The 18,257-nt window shown below is 41.2% G+C and overlaps 1 protein-coding gene across 1 annotated transcript in view; it reads left to right on the top strand.

Annotated features, from left to right (window-relative positions):
* The window catches only part of NINJ1 (ninjurin 1), a 34,930-nt gene that overhangs the window by 3,622 nt on the left and 13,051 nt on the right, over positions 1-18,257 (top strand). The window contains exon 2 of the mRNA XM_034776760.1: positions 14,748-14,961. Within this exon, the coding sequence (XP_034632651.1) occupies positions 14,748-14,961 (214 nt within the window). The remainder of the gene's footprint in view (positions 1-14,747; positions 14,962-18,257) is intronic.

Genomic DNA, 18,257 nt, shown 5'->3' with positions numbered 1-18,257 from the left:
AAGCTTATGCTCTAATAAATTTGTTAGTCTCTAAGGTGCCACAAGTACTCCTGTTCTTTTTGTGTCAGAATGGTGAACTGAAAAATTCTCTTTAGAACGGCCAGTTCCTCATTCATCTCATTTTAACAGAAAGGAATAGCTTTGACTAGGTCATGTTAACTCAAATTTTTCCCCTTCAGTTTCTATTCTTTCTGATCTTGCTTTATATTCTGCCATCTGTAGTTACTGTTCCATTTGTGGCAAACCTTTCCCAAAGAAACTGAGACACAATCAGTCAATTAAGATATCATAAGCAGCTGTAAATTAGCCGCCAAGCATATTTAAAACCAAATAATTCTATAAAGTAATGTTGTAGAGGTATTTACAAACTTTAATCCTCCCATTACACCGGAAATAGGCAGGTGTTACTTTTGTTTTGGCCTGGGCGGAGGGTGGGGGGGAAAAGCGGGGATGAGGCAGAGGCTAAGGGTCAGATTTTCCAAAAGAACTCATATCCCTTTAAGGGTATGCCTACACAGCAAAGAAAAACTCGCAGCTTGCCTGTGCCAGTGAACTCGAGACTCGCGGGGCTTGGGCGGCGGGGCTGTTTCATTGTTGTGTAGACTTCTGGGCTCAGCTGGAGCCCAGGCTCTAAGCCCCTGTGGGGTGGAGGGTCCCAGAGCTCAGGCTCCAGCCTGAGACTGGAAGTTTACACAGCAATAAAACAGCCCCAGCCCAAGCCTGAGTCAGCTGGCACAGGCCAACCACGTGTTTTTCTTTGCTGTGTAGACCAGGGCCGGCTCCAGGGTTTTTGCCGCCCCAAGCAGGAAAAAAAAAAAAAAAAAAAAGCCGCGATCACTACCTGCAGCACTTCGGCGGCCGCTCTGCCGCTGCTGCTTCATTTTTCGACGGCAATTTGGCGGTAGGTCCTTCGCTCCGAGAGGGAGTGAGGGACCTGCCGCCGAAAAGCCAGACGTGTCGCCCCTCTCCGTTGGCCGCTCCAAGCACCTGCTTGCTGAGCTGGTGCATGGAGCTGGCCCTGGTGTAGACATACCCTTAGATACCTAAAAAAGGTGGAAGCACCTAGCACCCAATAGATCCCCCTGTGATATCTATGATCAGATTTTAAGAAGAGCTCAGCATGGTGGATAATTGGGAGCTAAACTCTTCTGAAAAAATCAAGCCTCCATTTTCGATGCTAAGAGCTATTGAAAATCTGGCCTTTATTGACTTGCCCAAGACCCCAAGGGATCTATATGAGAGAGAGATATTAAGAGCCAGAAATTCCTAGCTTCTACTGTTAGACTAGATTGTCATGCCTTTGCTCACACTGAGTAGTTCCTTTCTCACTTTTAGTAGAGCCTATTCTTCATTATTCCAATTCAAGTCAATGATGCTGCCTGAGACATTGTGAAGAGAGTTTTTCATGCTAGTGCTGCTGGCAATAGCTAGTGAGGACAAGAAATAGAAAAATATAGAAGCTGTCTCAAAAGTTTTCTTATAGCTGGTGTGCTATCTCACTGTATCAATCCACACAGCGTATTCTGTCAGATGAATAAGCTACCAAAGAGAGGAAAGATAAACCCAAACATGGTACAGCAAAGCAAGGGATATTAATGTCACATTGTAGCCATTCGTACATTTATGTTTTTTTTCTGGCTAGAAACATATGCAAAGCAGGTAGTATATTTTCACTCTTTGTAAAGTGAAACCATAACCATAAGTAAATGTTAATAAAGAATATTGAGGTGTCCTGGCAGTCTAAAACTATAAATGAACAAATTTCAGTACATGTGGGAACTTGAAATAATTATTCTTTTCTTCACTAGAATGAAATGTGTCCTGAAGCATTGCATATTTCAAATGGAAACTCTGTCTCATCTAATGGCTAGTAGTAATTATTTATAGCAAATAGAACTTGTCAACAGAGCTTTACAAACACACAACACAAACAAACAGTCAGCTTACAATGTAATTCTGACAAATGCTGTAAGACCAAATAGCGTGGAGTGGAGAGATGGAAGGTGAAAGCCAGCAGTTTAAAGATGCTCTTGGGTTAAAAATAATTTTAAAAACAAGTTCTCATTGCCTTAAATTATTAAAATTGATTTTTAGAGTTGGCTTTTTCATCATTTTTGTTGGTTTACTTTTTGCATAGTCGGTCAGTTTGGGTAATAAAAATATTCCAAACAGGATTTGAGAAAAGAAAGGCGACTTGGCATACGTGAAAGATGAAGCTGTTCTAAACGTAGGGAACAGAACGTAAAGAAGTACAGAGTCAAAAGCAGGATGATGAGCCAAGGGAATACTTAAAAACCTGGAACCTCTGGGGAGAAAGTCTGCCCTTATCTGCTCAGTGCCCAGACTTAAGCTACTCATTTAGGGCCCAATCCTGCATACCCAAAACTCATTAGTTTTACCATATTAAAGTCTGCATGGAACAAAGTCATCATGTCAGTGATGCTTATTGGCAAGGAAACAGTTACACTGAGGACTATCAAAGAAAAGGACCAGAACAATGAAGATTTGAATCTGGGCAGAATCTGATATTGCTCCACACAAAGCAAAACCCACTGGAGAACATGTGATGTGCCATATGATTACATGAGTCAGACCCCTAGTACCCTGCATTTATCATTTTGATCAAATTTAGTCCTCAGTTGCAGTAGTACTTTTAAAACTTATTTTGAAGCTATCAAAATGTCTGCAAGCCACAGCATGGCTCTGTGAAAACCTGCCACATTAGTCATCTTGTCTTCCAGAATGGTATTCCTGGCTTTCAAGAGCTTTGTAGTTAGAACTCTCATGTGCGATTTAGTGTCATTAAATAATCATATTGGCTCGGAATATTCATTTTCTTCTATAGAGTGTGTGTCATGCAGAGAAAATATTAGTTTGTATTAAAGGAGAAACCTTTGCTGTTTCACCGCATAGGGTGGTAATTATACTGCCTCACGGCCTAATCTTGCTCTCGGTTAATTCATTGACAAGACTCCCACTGATTTAAAATAGAGCAGGATCAGTCCCTCCCTTCCCTTTCAATTTAAGTCTGAAAGCTAAACGCAGCCCTGGCATGGGCTTCAGTGGAGTTGCTCCTGCTTAGAGTGGATTTGAATTTGGTCCAATATCTTTGGCATTTAATTTCAAAAAGGGGAACTATGCAAAAACGAGGGGATTAGTTAAACAGAAATTAAAAGGTACAGTGACTAAAGTGAAATCCCTGCAAGCTACATGGACGCTTTTTAAAGACACCATAATAGAGGCCCAACTTAAATGCATACCCCAAATTAAGAAACACAGTAAAAGAACTAAAAAAGAGCCACCGTGGCTTGGCTTAACCATGTAAAAGAAGCAGTGAGAGATAAAAAGGCATCTTTTAAAAAGTGGAAGTCAAATCCTAGTGAGGTAAATAGAAAGGAGCATAAACACTGCCAAATTAAGTGTAAAAATGTAATGAGAAAAGCCAAAGAGGAGTTTGAAGAACGGCTAGCCAAAAACTCAAAGGGTAATAACAAAATGTTTTTTAAGTACATCAGAAGCAGGAAACCTGCTAAACAACCAGTGGGGCCCCTGGATGATCGAGATACAAAAGGAGCGCTTAAAGACGATAAAGTCATTGCGGAGAAACTAAATGGATTCTTTACTTCAGTCTTCAAGGCTGAGGATGTTAGGGAGATTCCCAAACCTGAGCCGGCTTTTGTAGCTGACAAATCTGAGGAACTGTCACAGATGTCAGTAGAGTGTCAGTAGAGGAGGTTTTGGAATTAATTGATAAACTTAACATTAACAAGTCACTGGGACCAGATGGCATTCACCCAAGAGTTCTGAAAGAACTCAGATGTGAAGTTGCGGAACTATTAACTATGGTTTGTAACCTGTCCTTTAAATCAGCTTTTGTACCCAGTGACTAGAAGATAGTTAATCTAACGCCAATATTTAAAAAGGGCTCTAGAGGTGATCCCGGCAATTACAGACCGGTAAGTCTAACGTCAGTACTAGGCAAATTAGTTGAAACAATAGTAAAGAATAAAATTGTCAGACACATAGAAGAACATAAATTGTTGGGCAAAAGTCAACATGGTTTCTGTAAAGGGAAATCGTATCTTACTAATCTATTAGAGTTCTTTGAAGAGGTTAACAAACATGTGGACAAGGGGGATCCAGTGGACATAGTATACTTAGATTTCCAGAAAGCCTTTGACAACGTCCCTCACCAAAGGCTCTTATGTAAATTAAGTTGTCATGGGATAAAAGGGGGAAGATCCTTTCATGGATTGATAACTGGTTAAGACAGGGAACAAAGGGTAGGAATAAATGGTAAATTCTCAAAATGGAGAGGGGTAACTAGTGGTGTTCCTCAAGGGTCAGTTCTAGGACCAATCCTATTCAACTTATTCATAAATGATCTGGAGAAAAGGGTAAAAAGTGAGGTGGCAAAGTTGGCAGCGGATACTAAACTGCTCAAGATAGTTAAGACCAAAGCAGACTGTGAAGAACTTCAAAAAGATCTCACAAAACTAAGTGATTGGGCAACAAAATGGAAATGAAATTTAATGTCGATAAATGTAAAGTAATGCACATTGGAAAAAATAACCCCAACTATACATATAATATGATGGGGGGCTAATTTAGCTAGAACGAATCTGGAAAAAGATCTTGGAGTCATCGTGGATAGTTCTCTGAAGACGTCCATGCAGTGTGCAGAGGCAGTTAAAAAAGCAAACAGGATGTTAGGAATTATTAAACGGGATAAAGAATAAGATGGAGAATTTATTATTGCCTTTATATAAATCGATTGTACGCCCACATCTTGAATACTGCATACAGATGTGGTTTCCTCATCTCAAAAAAGATATACTGGCACTAGAAGAGGTTCAGAGAAGAGCAACTAAAATGATTAGGGGTTTGGAACGGGTCCCATAAGAGGAGAGATTAAAGAGGCTAGGACTTTTCAGCTTGGAAAAGAGGAGACTAAGGGGGGATATGATAGAGGTATATAAAATCATGAGTGATGTGGAGAAAGTAGATAAGGAAAAGGTATTTACTTATTTCCATAATACAAGAACTAGGGGCCACCAAATGAAATTAATGGGCAGCAGGTTTAAAACAAATAAAAGGACGTTCTTCTTCACACAGCGCACAGTCAACTTGTGGAACTCCTTACCTGAGGAGGTTGTGAAGGCTAGGACTATAACAGGGTTTAAAAGAGAACTGGATAAATTCATGGAGATTAAGTCCATTAATGGCTATTAGCCAGGATGGGTAAGGAATGATGTCCCTAGCCTCTATTTGTCAGAGGGTGGAGATGGATGGCAGGAGAGAGATCACTTGATCATTACCTGTTAGGTTCACTCCCTCTGGGGCACCTGGAATTGGCCACTGTTGGTAGACCGGATACTGGGCTAGATGGACCTTTGATCTGACCCAATACGTCCGTTCTTATGTTTTGTAAGAGACATAGTTATACACATTATAGTTTTGTAGTATATAGTTATACACATTCTTTGGAACAAGTTCTACGCAAGCATTAACGCAATACATTAACATGCAGGGACTGCAATCTTGTCTAATCTGGGAATGATGGCAGATTGGGATGCTTTCCTGAATCTGGTCCTATTTAAGCATGTTCTTACATACTGCCCTTAGTGCAGTCTTGAATAGGGATGCACTTAAGTTCATGTGTACACACTTTCCTGAATCAAAGCCTTAATGCAGAAGTGAAAAGAAAACATGATGCAGGGAAAACGAAATCTAGCATGAATGGTTTTGTCTTGATTAAATAAGTTGGATTTGTTTTCCTTTTAAAACACTTTACTATTTGATTTGCATTGTCATCTTGATTGCTTTCTAAGGAATTCTGTATTGTCTTTTTTATCTGAATATATTATTAATCCTACTTTCTCCTTTTCTTTTTAAATAATGTTGCTATAATACTACTCTTGATTTTAGACCTGTGAAAAACATCTCAGTTTATAGAGGTCCCCTGTTCTGTAGTGATAATGGACTGCAGCCATGCCATCTCAAGATGTGATCTCACCAGCTCTCACAAGCTAGTATTGTTGAGCTGGATTAGCACTTGAATGCCAGACCTCTAAGGAAAATGGAGGCAGGAAGGGGTGTTGATGAGGGCTTGTCTACACTGGCAAGTTTCTTCACGGTAAAGCAGCTTATTGTCCCATAATGCCTCAAGCGATCGCTCTGCTCATTGTCCTGAGACATGCACCCATCCCCTTTCAAAGCGGGGCTGATGTTGGGAGTTTCCCCCTCCCCCTGCCTCAGGACTGGTTGCTTCCTGCCACTGTCTGAACTTACAAGACAGCATGCTGACACACACTCTCTGTCCCCCAAAACACACTCTCTCCTCCTCTCCATACACACACTCACTCCCTGTCAAATTCTCCCCCACCCCCCTTCAGTTGAAAAGCAGCTGGCAATGTAGTAGGATGCCCATGGAACAATGGGATTGAGAAACCTGCATCATGTGATGCTGTGCCTGCCCCATGAGGCATTGCACATCCTTCCCAAAGCACCCTGTGGCCAGTTGCACAGTGGGATAGCTACCACAATGCACTGCTGTCTTTGCCGTGGCAAGAACTGCTAATGTGGATGCGCTCCAATGTGAAAAGGAGCACAGTGTGGACACGCAACAGCGTTTTAATAAAAGTGGTATAACTTGTGGTGCAGAAACTTGCCAGTGTAGACATACCCTCAGTTCTGTATGTGGTATTTTTCTGTCTGCGTCAGTACTTAACTAGTGGTTGAGTGTGGTGTCGTGGGCAGGGTCCTTGGGAGGTTTTATCTTTACGGAGATAGAAAAACAAGAAGGTCCTAACCATCTGTTGCATAGCTGCCACCATTCCAAAGATTTTCCTAGGCATAATACTGAAAAGCAGCAAGGGCTCTGGAGTCTTTTCAAGAGAGAATTCCTAAAACAAGATATTTCTGGTTGCTGAGTGACAGCATAGTTATCCATCATATTTCTGATTTGTGAATGATAGAGAACTGGGGAAGCTGCGATTGACAAACAATTATGTAATCAGCTTAATAGTGTAGTTACAAGAATAACATTTCCACTTAGACACTGGGAAACTAATGGTTTATGTTAAAAAAAAAAATCCAGAAGTTGTCCTCCTTACTCACTTTTCCTCTATTGGGATTTGGTGCTTTGCAGACAAAGTATTGTCTATAATACACATGCAATGGGTGAAGTTTTCTGAATTGGCCAGTGCTTTTGGATACTTTAGTTTCTGGAAGCCCAACTTGAGACATGGGGCCTGATATTCAGAAGCACTGAGCACTCACAGCCCCAGTTGAAACCCACAGGAGCTGTGAATGCTCAACGATTCTGAATCAGGGTCAAAGCGTCCCAAATTTGTATCGTGTGCACACAAATCAAAGATTGCAGTACCCACAGAGAAGCTGGAAATGGAAAGTTTAGTTTAAGAACTCTAAACTGTTGGTTTTCCAGTAGAGTCAGTTAAGGATGGATTAAGAGTTGTAGAGATTGATCTTGCAAACCCCAATTCATGTATGTGAGTAAGTTCATTCATGTTAACAGCCCTATAGCCCTCAATATGCACACGCATTTGCAAAATCTGGCTCATAACTTTTAAGTTTCAGGCCTCTGTTGGTTATGGGCATGTTCTAAAACAAACACTATTTAATTCTATCCTCTTAGAAAGCATATGTATGATGGGAGAAATGTAAGAGGCTAACTAGAACAATAGCTGCATGTAAGCCAGAAGCAAAAGGGCATGCATTAAAATCTCCAGCGCGTGAAGTCAAGTGCATTTTCTTTCATACATGCAAGGGCACAAGAAAGTCACAGAAGTGAACTTTAACATAGTTATGGAGCTAATGAAAGAAAGGAGTGCTCAGTGGTGCTGGTGTTTGCAGTCTAATTTCCAGCATGGAGAGGTATCCACATCAAAAACCAGAACACGAATTGGTACTGACACTTTTACCTCTCCTGATAGTGTAATTAGTACTCTTTTGGGGACTCTCAGCAGAGGCCAAAGTTTGAATAACGAGACTAAATTCCTCTCTCCCCCCCATAAGCCATTCCTCTTTGTCAGACTTTAGGCATGTTAGTGTGGTAGTGTGTGGAAGCTTAAGTAGAGAGCATCGTTTAGTGAATGAACAGGGGACTTTGGTCTTCAGGCTTTTCAATGAGGTAACTTTCACCACTGAGTCAATAAAGAGCATAAACGCTTGAGCCTTACTATAATGCACACAAGACCTGTATGTTTAGCAAACTGCCTTGATATTTGTTTTCAAACTTTACCTGAAGTGGGTACCGTCACTGAGTTGCAACTGAAAGCCCGAGAATTTTTGTTGTTGAGTCATCGGGTATAAAGAATAAGGCTTTTCTTTATAAAGGAAATCCCCATGAACTGGAAGTCACAGGGTCAGAATGGTCAGTAAAAACAAGTAGTTACAAAAGATTCTCTTTTACCCATACAGTTCCCAGTAAAATATTACTAAATATAACCATAGTGTGGGGAAATAAGCATTGGGTTACCCGGGTTACCCTTTTAATCTTTCGGTAAAGGTTTAAGAGAAGGAAAACAATGCAACTATTCTGATGTTGTGTCTTAATTAGTTGGCTCCCCACAGATGGGATTAAACACTGCTGGTGAAGACAGCAGTCCCACAAACCTTGAAAAGGGGCTGTAAGATGCTGGGCGGGTGGGAAAGTTCGGTCAATGAAAAACTAAGCTGTTCAGCAAACTGTTCTCACTGCTCTCAGAAGAGCCACAGAGACTGGAGATGGGGAAAGCTTTTCACAGCTCCCCTTTTCAGAGAAAGCTAAAGAACACACTGCATAGACAAATATGGTTTATGCCCAGAACTAGGGTGACCAGATGTCCCAATTTTATAGGGACAGTCCCGGTATTCGGGGCTTTGTTTTATATGAGTACCTATTACCCCCCACCCCCTGTCCCACTTGCTATCTGGTCACCCTACCCAGAGCTCAGATACCAGCTCTGCTGTGGCAAACCTGCATGCATGCATGCAGGTTAACATGGAAGTGAATACACTAAGATCTTGTTCACATGAGCGATTCTTTGAAACCATTCTCAGACACTTCTGAGCCCCCTCCCCCGCGGCCCTCCCCCCCCAATATAGTCAGTAACTTGTGTTTGTACTAGATAATTCTGGTGGTAGGAGCATGGCACGGGATTGCATCACACCGCTCTGTGACCAAAGATGCAAAGTGTTTGCAATGGTGCAGAAACATGCCGGCACTATTGATATTTTAGTTGCTTGGGTCAAGACTCGCCATCATCACATCCAGCACTGGCTCACCACGGTAGTGCTCATATAAACCAAGACCACATCTACATTAGGCAGATCGCCCAAAGTTACACATCCACTGGTGTAGCCCCACGATTGGTAGCAACAGTGCTAGCATTAGTGTAGTGCTGAGAGCTGCTGACATTTTTTATTGCACGTCATCTAGACCTACTCCAAGTAAGGTTAGCTGCATATTGCAGGGATGCAATTCTCGGGGGTGTGCAAGGCTATTAAGGTACGGCACTGATGGTGAGGCAGGTAAACAGCTTTATCCCAGCCACATTTACCCAGAGAGCTCCAGGAAAAAAGGATGGGGAATAGATTTCTTCATAGAATTGTCTCCCCATTACTCTGTAAGCTGTCTGGCAGCAGGTGTCCTCTCACTGCTCCTTATGGATCTTTACACAGTTTGGGTAAAATAAGCATGTTGGAAAAAACAGTAAGGGAGACAGACCCTAGACATGTGTATGGAAAGAACCTTCTGTAGCTGGATCTTATCCTTCCTGTATACATTTGTAGGGAGGGGGGAAAATAGAGTTGCCCCATCACTCCTGCCACAAATACCAGAGGGCCCTCTGAAGATCCAGCCTTCCACTGACTGGGGGGAAGGTCTCTCTGTAGTGGAAACACAATCTTTATCTTGCACTCACTGGAAAAGGTTACTATAGTTGGAATCTGTAGCAATGTATTTATAGTCTTCCCTCTGTGTGGGAAACGCTCCTTAAAAAGGGTCAGGCACTGGCTGAGGGAGTGCCACCAGTATTAGCAGTATGTCCAGACTGCAAGTGAAGGGGTAATTGTAGCACGGATAGGCATAGACATGCTAGCTTTAATCTAGCTAGCATTGGTAACAGTAGAGATGTGGCAGCACAGGCTAGCATCCAGAGTGCAAGCCCTGCAGGAAGCCTACGTACATACACTGGTTGCGAGCTTGTAGTGAAATCTGTGCCACCACATCTACATGACTATTGTCATCCCGGCTAGCTAGATTAAAGTTAGCATAGGCATGCCTATCCATGCTATAGTCACACCTTCACTTTGCAGTGTAGACATAGCATAAAGCTCCATTAGAACTGGACAGAGCCACAGGGTGCCAGGAGCCACTGCAGAAGAGAGCAATCCCAGCTCTTCTGCAGGGGGCAAATGTTGCCCTTGTGGAGGGGAAAAGGTAGATACCCTGCGGTTTTTGAACAGTGCTTATAAAATGGAAAGCACTGGTTAAATACATGGCACTGTTACAGTGCCGTGGTAGCAAGCACTGGGTGGCATTTTACAGTCACATAGTAGCAACAAGCATTTTGGACAGTTATTGTAAGCCCAGTTCAAGCTTTAGCATAGACCTTGCTTCTGTATCTCACTTTGCTTCAGGCTTAAATCTTCTCAAGCCAAGAAGCTGCAGCACAAAGACTTAATTTCTGGTACCTGCCAGCTATTTGCATGTTGTTCTCATAACCACAGTATGAAATCATTTCCTGCTTTCCCCCAACGTAGATTTTAAACACAGAGATTGCTATATAATATGCCTTTTTTTCTGATTCTCACTGCCATAGACTGCAAAGCCTCTGCAGTAGTACTGGCTAAATCTGTATTTTCAGCAGTTGCCTTAAACTGATCTTCCAGCGTGTCAGATCTTCAATTCTGACATATTAATCCATGCACTGTTCCTTTCCTCTTCTCTTGCCAGATGGGAAGTACCACTGCCTAATGAGGGTGTGGAAGTTCCTGGAACTTTTCTGGTTACGTTCCCCCTCTCCCCAAATAAAAAGCGATAAACGTCACCATTTCCTCAGCTAAAGGGTGTTTGGAAATACTTGCATACAGTAGAGGACTGCCATTTTTCAGTGGTGAATTTGTTAGAACAGCTGCATCTGAGTTTCCGAGACTGTGAGTCACCATATAAAACGTCAATAGTAAACTTAACAAATGGGACATGAATTCAGTGGAGTGGGCAGGCACTAGAATATCAAGTGTAGGTATTCTCTCTGTGCCTAGCTAGAACAGTCTTACTTTCTCTGCTATTTAAAGTAGTTATTGTTGAAAAGCAACTCAAACCCAAATTACTGTATTTGTTTGCTCTATGAGCCACAAAAGTCCAAACCACAGTGCTGAACAGAGGTGCTCCGCAGTAGCTCAGAACAGGAGGTCAGTGACTAAGGATATCTATTAACCATAACCCTTACATGGGGCTGGAACGCAGCGGCCACTACAATAGACCATTTAATGAATCAGGATATTAACCCTTCATATCCCTCCATCCTCCCCCGCTTCGTTTTTTTAAATGCAAAGGACCAGATTGTCTACTCAGCTAATATGGTGTGACTCCATTTACGAGCTACTCCAGTGTAATCCACTGCCCATGCACTGGTCCACTGTGTCTGCACAACGAAGGAAGTCTTTTGGAATGGCAGGATGTTTAAAAACGTGGGAGTGCTTTTCCTAGTATAAGGACTAGGCCAAGTTTCACTCTGACACATGAGCACCCCATTGTATCCACAGGTGGAAATTAAAGCAGAATGAGCCCCAGTCCATTTACATGTAGTTAATTAAGAGTTGTGTATTAAAGTAAATTATTTAAGGCCATGTGCCCACTCCCATTGAAGCCAAAGGGAAAACAGAGAGAGCTCCGAGACTGGGCCCTAAAGTTTTTATCGTAATATGGATAGGGAAGCAATCTGCGTGCGTCGTTTAGAATTGGAGCCTGGGCCAAACCAATCTGCTATTTACCGGTATGTCAAATATTGCACCAAGTCAGTTTCTTTGGCAGGAAGAAGCAAACAATTAGCCAGCAGATACCTCAACAGATATCGGTATGCTTCCTCAGTTATGAACTTATTGCAAAACCCCACAAATGATATCAGTCTGATAGTCCATAAAATTTTTTTAAAGTTATTTTCAATAGAAAAACACTGGCTAAATTCTGCTGTTACACTTGTGCAACTTTTTGATGTTATTGACATTACATGTTTGCAGCCACAGGCAGAATATGGCCTCTACTGTACAATTAATAGGTGATATTAATCTAAGTCTTTTTGCTCAATAGCTCCAACATTTATTTTGGGCTGCTTTTCCTTGAAGGTAATGGGAACACAGCCACACAGGTTCTCACTGCTGTTCGGGAGATGGTATCATTCGAGGAACTGCAATGTAGCTTGTGTCCATGTCCTCCCCTCCCCCCCCCCCCCCCCCCAGAACCCAAGCTAAATGGGGTTTTTTGTGTTTTTTTTTAAAATATCATGGGTCCCAAACAAAGCAAAATAAATAGCTAGTTCTTCCTAACTGAAGTTTGGATCTGAAAAATTAACACTGCCTCTTTTCACCATGAGCAAAGTCTCAGTAATCAAGCCCTCTGTGTGAGGCTAAGATTACATGGCTTCATTCCCATTGCTGCTGTTTCATGACATTTTTCTCTCAGTACATTATTTAAATTGTGTCCAGAGAAATGAGGTCAAATTTTGCAGTTTGTTCTCTTGGAAGGAACTGGGAAGTTACGTGGTGTAACATACACATTTAATGCATTGAAATTTTTCTAGCTTCAAAGACGACAAGCACGGGATGGACAGTGGCTGAACTGGCTTTGAAACTGGAAGTTTGGCTGTTTTGATCACAGCCACTGACCAGTTTAATTAGAGAGTGTCTTCTGCATTTGAAGTAACCTTTAAATAGAGATTTTTCCCACAGTGCTTAACCTTTCCAAAGAAAACGTTTATATAGTAAAAAATATCCCTAACAAATAGGAGTTAAAAAACCCAAAACCATAAAACCCAGCCACGACACTTCTTATAATCTTTCAAAAGAAATTATATTGAAGTAGTTAGAAACCAAATATACGGACAAGAGGGAAGCTCATATATAGTCAGTCACACAAGAGAAAAGGAAGTTGTTTGTATAATTAAACATTCAGTAAGGAAGAAGAGTTATTAAATCAGACATATTCTGCTCCCTCTTATGCCTGTGCAACTTCATGGAGGTGAGGAGAGGTGCCTGGGTGTATAGTTGTACTATGGGTGTAACAGAAGGCATAATTTGGTTCATGGTTTCAAGTGTGTACCAAGGGCCAGGTTTTTTAAAGCGGTCAAAGGGAGGTAGGCACCTAACCTGCTTTGAGAGAGACAAGGTGGGTGAGTTAATATCTTTTATTGGACCAACTTCTGTTGGTGGGAGAAACAAACTCTTGAGCTTCTGAAGAAGAGCTCTGTGTAAGCTCAAGAGCTTTTTGCTCTCACCAACAGAAGCTGGTCCAAATAAAAGATATTAACTCATCCTCCTTGTCTCTCTAATATCCTCGGACCAACACAGCTACAACATAAGCTGCTTTTAGGCAGTTTTGAAAATCTCACCAAGTGCCTAATTCCTTTAGAAATCTGGTGCCAATGACAGAGTTTTACTGATCTCCTAAAGGAAGAGGAAAGAAAAAGAGCAAGAGAGAACAGACCTGCTATGTCTACTGCTTTTTTGGCATTTGGTGTTGGAAATCCCCTGTCTTAACCATCTCCTATCACATGAGATCAGAAATGGAATATCCACATACGTATGGTTGGGTGGGGGCAGCATGGGAATATCCACCAGTGTATCTGGGGGGGAAAAAGATTTATGCAGCTGTTTAATCCAACAAATACTCAAATAGGATTATTGAATGACTCAGGTGGTGCATAGGCCTTGTCCCACATCCCATACAGGGAGGAGTTTCATCCAGTGTAGTGGGTGTTTAAAGCAGTGGCTCTCAACCTTTCCAGACTACTGTACCCCTTTCAGGAGTCTGATTTGTTTTGCGTACCCCCAGGTTTTACCTCACTTAAAAACTACTTGCTTACAAAAATCAGACCTAAAAATAGAAAAAAGTGTCACAGCACACTCTTACTGAAAAATTGCTTAGGGTCTCATTTTTACCATACAATTATAAAATAAATCAATTGGAGTACAGATATTGTACTTACATTTCAGTGTATAGCATATAGAACAGTATAAACAAGTCATTGTATGAAATTTTAGTTTGTACTGACTTTGCTAGTGTTTTTTATGTAGCCTATTGTAAAACTAGGTAAATATCTAGATATGTTGATGTACCCCCTGGAAGACTTGAGTGTACCCGCAGGGGTACACGTACCCCTTGTTGAGAATTGCTGGTTTAAAGTATAGCCCTGGTTTTAAAAATGTTTAAAAGCAATCCCATTTATACACTTCTCAGCCTTTAGATTATCCAGATTACCCAAACTTTCTGTCTCTTGTGACATGGAAATTGTGATGCACATGCTTCTAACAGTTAATACATTTGTACATATCTGCCTTAAGTCCAGGCACAAGCTATTGCTCCTGGGTTAGAGGATCTTTGTAGGTGTGAGCACACAGAAACAGATGAAAGCAGTACAGAGATGAGCAGATTAGGGAAATCAGTCCCTGGACCAAAGTCTGTTTCTTAGCTCGCTAACCCATTAAACTTGATGTATCCATAATTGAAATATTTTCACTTTCAGCCTAGAACACGACGCATTAATATGAACCACTACGCCAATAAGAAGAGTGCTGCAGAGAGCATGCTGGACGTTGCTCTTCTGATGGCCAATGCATCCCAGTTGAAAGCAGTAATGGATCAAGGACCTTCTTTCTCATTCTACGTCCCACTTATTGTTCTCATCAGCATATCCCTCATACTTCAAATTGGCGTGGGCATGCTCCTGATATTCCTTGGTACGTATTAAGAACATTACCATTTATTTTTCCCTATAGGATTAACCCTGTTTTTGCATTTTCCTTTTGGAAAGAAAGCTATTTGAATGACTTTGTCTCGGAACAGGTTAAAATTCAGCCACAGAATACAGGAAATGTTTTTAGTGTATTGGCTTCCTTTTCACTAGGGAAAAGTGGATTGCCGATAAGCTTCCTCATTTTTAATTGCTGACTGCAGGAAAATGGACGATTATTTCAGTGAGGCTGGAGGAGCAAGGAACATAGTTAAATACAGTGCACATTAAACAAATAACAACAACAACAAAATCTTTATAGGGCAGGCTCTTTATGCACCGTAGCCTCATGCAATTAGAGAGGGATAGCTCAGTGGTTTGAGCATTGGCCTGCTAACCCAGGGTTGTGAGTTCAATCCTTGAGGGGGCCACTTGGGGATCTGGGGCAAAATAAGTACTTGGTCCTGCTAGTGAAGGCAGGGGGCTGGACTCGATGACCTTTCAAGGTCCCTTCCAGTTCTAGGAGATGGGGTATCTTCCATTAACAGAGTGTTAAGGAATGACCAAAAAGTTATTCTGTAGCAACAGCAGTATAAGAGTAGATTACACCTCCTCCCCAACATCTTTATTACCAATGACACTACAGTTCTCCACCCCTACATTACCAATGCCACAGACTAATGGTTGTATCCTAGATGTTTTCTTTAGTTTATCACTATATTACCCCCCTCCCCCCACAGAATTTCTTTTACATTGATGCTGTACATTGGCTTTAACGGCTTTAAAGCAGTGTGAGTGAAAGCAAAATTTGGGCCTGAGTACTAGACATCAGCATAAGGCTTGGTAGGAATAAAATTGACTTCTTTGAAAACTCCCAGTCTTCTGGGGTAAATAAGGGAACTGATATTACTGCATGTACCATAAATGGCATTAAGGAGTATTTTAGAATACTGACATTCTGGTTACCACACACATCGTACAAAGAACAATGGAAATATATAGTCAAGGATGCCAAAGTCATTACAGGTTTTGACACTAGTGATTTATAGAAGTATTAACTGGACTTAAAGCTAAGAAGAAGAGATTCACCCTTTCTAGCATTTCTTATTGGTATATAATCCCTTGAAAGAAATGGATTGACAGCCATAAGCTATTAGAGAATTGTTCAAAGGCAAGATCCTGGATTCTATTTGAAGAATGGTCTAGCTAACAAACAGCTAAGGTAGAATTTCTTCACACCAAAGACATGTCTAATCCATCATCAAGCCACCATTACTTCATCTTGACTTTTTGGCCAACAGGACATAAAACATCATAGTAAAAGCTGATATGTCTATGCCTGGGGACCGTCTTCCGGACTGGCAAGGAGATTCTAGCACGAGCATCAAGATTACTTTGATTTCTAACTTATTTGTCACTATTAATATTAATTATTACCAGTGTCTGATTACTGATAAAACTAAAGAAAACATCTAGAACATAAGAACGGCCGTACCAGCTCAGACCAAATGTCCGTCTAGCCCAGTATCCTGTCTACCGACAGTGGCCAATGCCAGGTTCCCAAGAGGGAGTGAACCTAACAGGTAATGATCAAGTAATCTCTCTCCTGCCATCCATCTCCACCCTCGACAAACAGAGGCTAGGGACACCATTCCTTACCCATCCTGGCTAATAGCCATTAATGGACTTAACCTCCATTAATTTATCCAGTTTTCTTTTAAACGCAGTTATAGTCCTAGCCTTCACAACCTCCTCAGGTAAGGAGTTTCACAAGTTGACTGTGCGCTGCGTGAAGAAGAACTTCCTTGTATTTGTTTTAAACCTGCTGCCTATTAATTTCATTTGGTGACCCCTAGTTCTTGTATTATGAGAATAAGTAAATAACTTTTCCTTATCCACTTTCTCCACATCACTCATGATTTTATATACCTCCATCATATCCCCCCTTAGTCTCCTCTTTTCCAAGCTGAAAAGTCCTAGCCTCTTTAATCTCTCCTCATATGGGACCCGTTCCAAACCCCTAATCATTTTAGTTGCCCTTTTCTGAACCTTTTCTAGTGCCAGTATATCTTTTTTTAGATGAGGAGACCACATCTGTACGCAGTATTCGAGATGTGGGTGTACCATCGATTTATATAAGGGCAATAATATATTCTCAGTCTTATTTTCTATCCCCTTTTTAATGATTCCTAACATCCTGTTTGCTTTTTTGACCGCCGCTGCACACTGCATGGACGTCTTCAGAGAACTATTCACGATGACTCCAAGATCTTTTTCCAGATTCGTTCTAGCTAAATTAGCCCCCCATCATATTGTATGTATAGTTGGGGTTATTTTTTTCTGATGTTCATTACTTTACATATATCCACATTAAATTTCGTTTGCCATTTTGTTGCCCAATCACTTAGTTTTGTGAGATCTTTTTGAAGTTCTTCACAGTCTTCTTTGGTCTTAACTATCTTGAGCAGTTTAGTATCATCTGCCAACTTTGCCACCTCACTTTTCACCCCTTTCTCCAGATCATTTATGAATAAGTTGAATAGGATTGGTCCTAGAACTGACCCTTGGGGAACACCACTAGTTACCCCTCTCCATTTTGAGAATTTACCATTTATTCCTACCCTTTGTTCCCTGTCTTAACCAGTTCTCAATCCATGAAAGGACCTTCCCTCTTTTATCCCATGACAACTTAATGTATGTAAGAGCCTTTGGTGAGGGACCTTGTCAAAGGCTTTCTGGAAATCTAAGTATACTATGTCCACTGGATCCCCCTTGTCCACATGTTTGTTGACCCCTTCAAAGAACTCTAATAGATTAGTAAGACACGATTTCCCTTTACAGAAACCATGTTGACTTTTGCCCAACAATTTTATGTTCTTCTATGTGTCTGACAATTTTATTCTTTACTATTTGTTTCAACTAATTTGCCCAGTATGGACATTAGACTTACTGGTCTGTAATTGCCGGGATCACCTCTAGAGCCCTTTTTAAATATTGGCGTTACATTAGCTATCTTCCAGTCATTGGGTACAGAAGCCGATTTAAAGGACAGGTTACAAACCATAGTTAATAGTTCCGCAACTTCACATTTGAGTTCTTTCAGAACTCTTGGGTGAATGCCATCTGGTCCCAGTGACTTGTTACTGTTGAGTTTATCAATTAATTCCAAAATCTCCTCTAGTGACACTTCAATCTGTGACAATTCCTCAGATTTGTCACCTACAAAAGCCAGCTCAGGTTTGGGAATCTCCCTAACATCCTCAGCCTTGAAGACTGAAGTAAAGAATCCATTTAGTTTCTCCG

The sequence above is a fragment of the Trachemys scripta genome, chromosome 7, assembly GCF_013100865.1.
Source record: "Trachemys scripta elegans isolate TJP31775 chromosome 7, CAS_Tse_1.0, whole genome shotgun sequence".
NCBI lineage: Eukaryota > Metazoa > Chordata > Testudines > Emydidae > Trachemys > Trachemys scripta.
The sequence above is the reverse complement of the archived record's forward strand: the minus strand, read 5'-3'. Positions and strand labels throughout refer to the sequence as shown.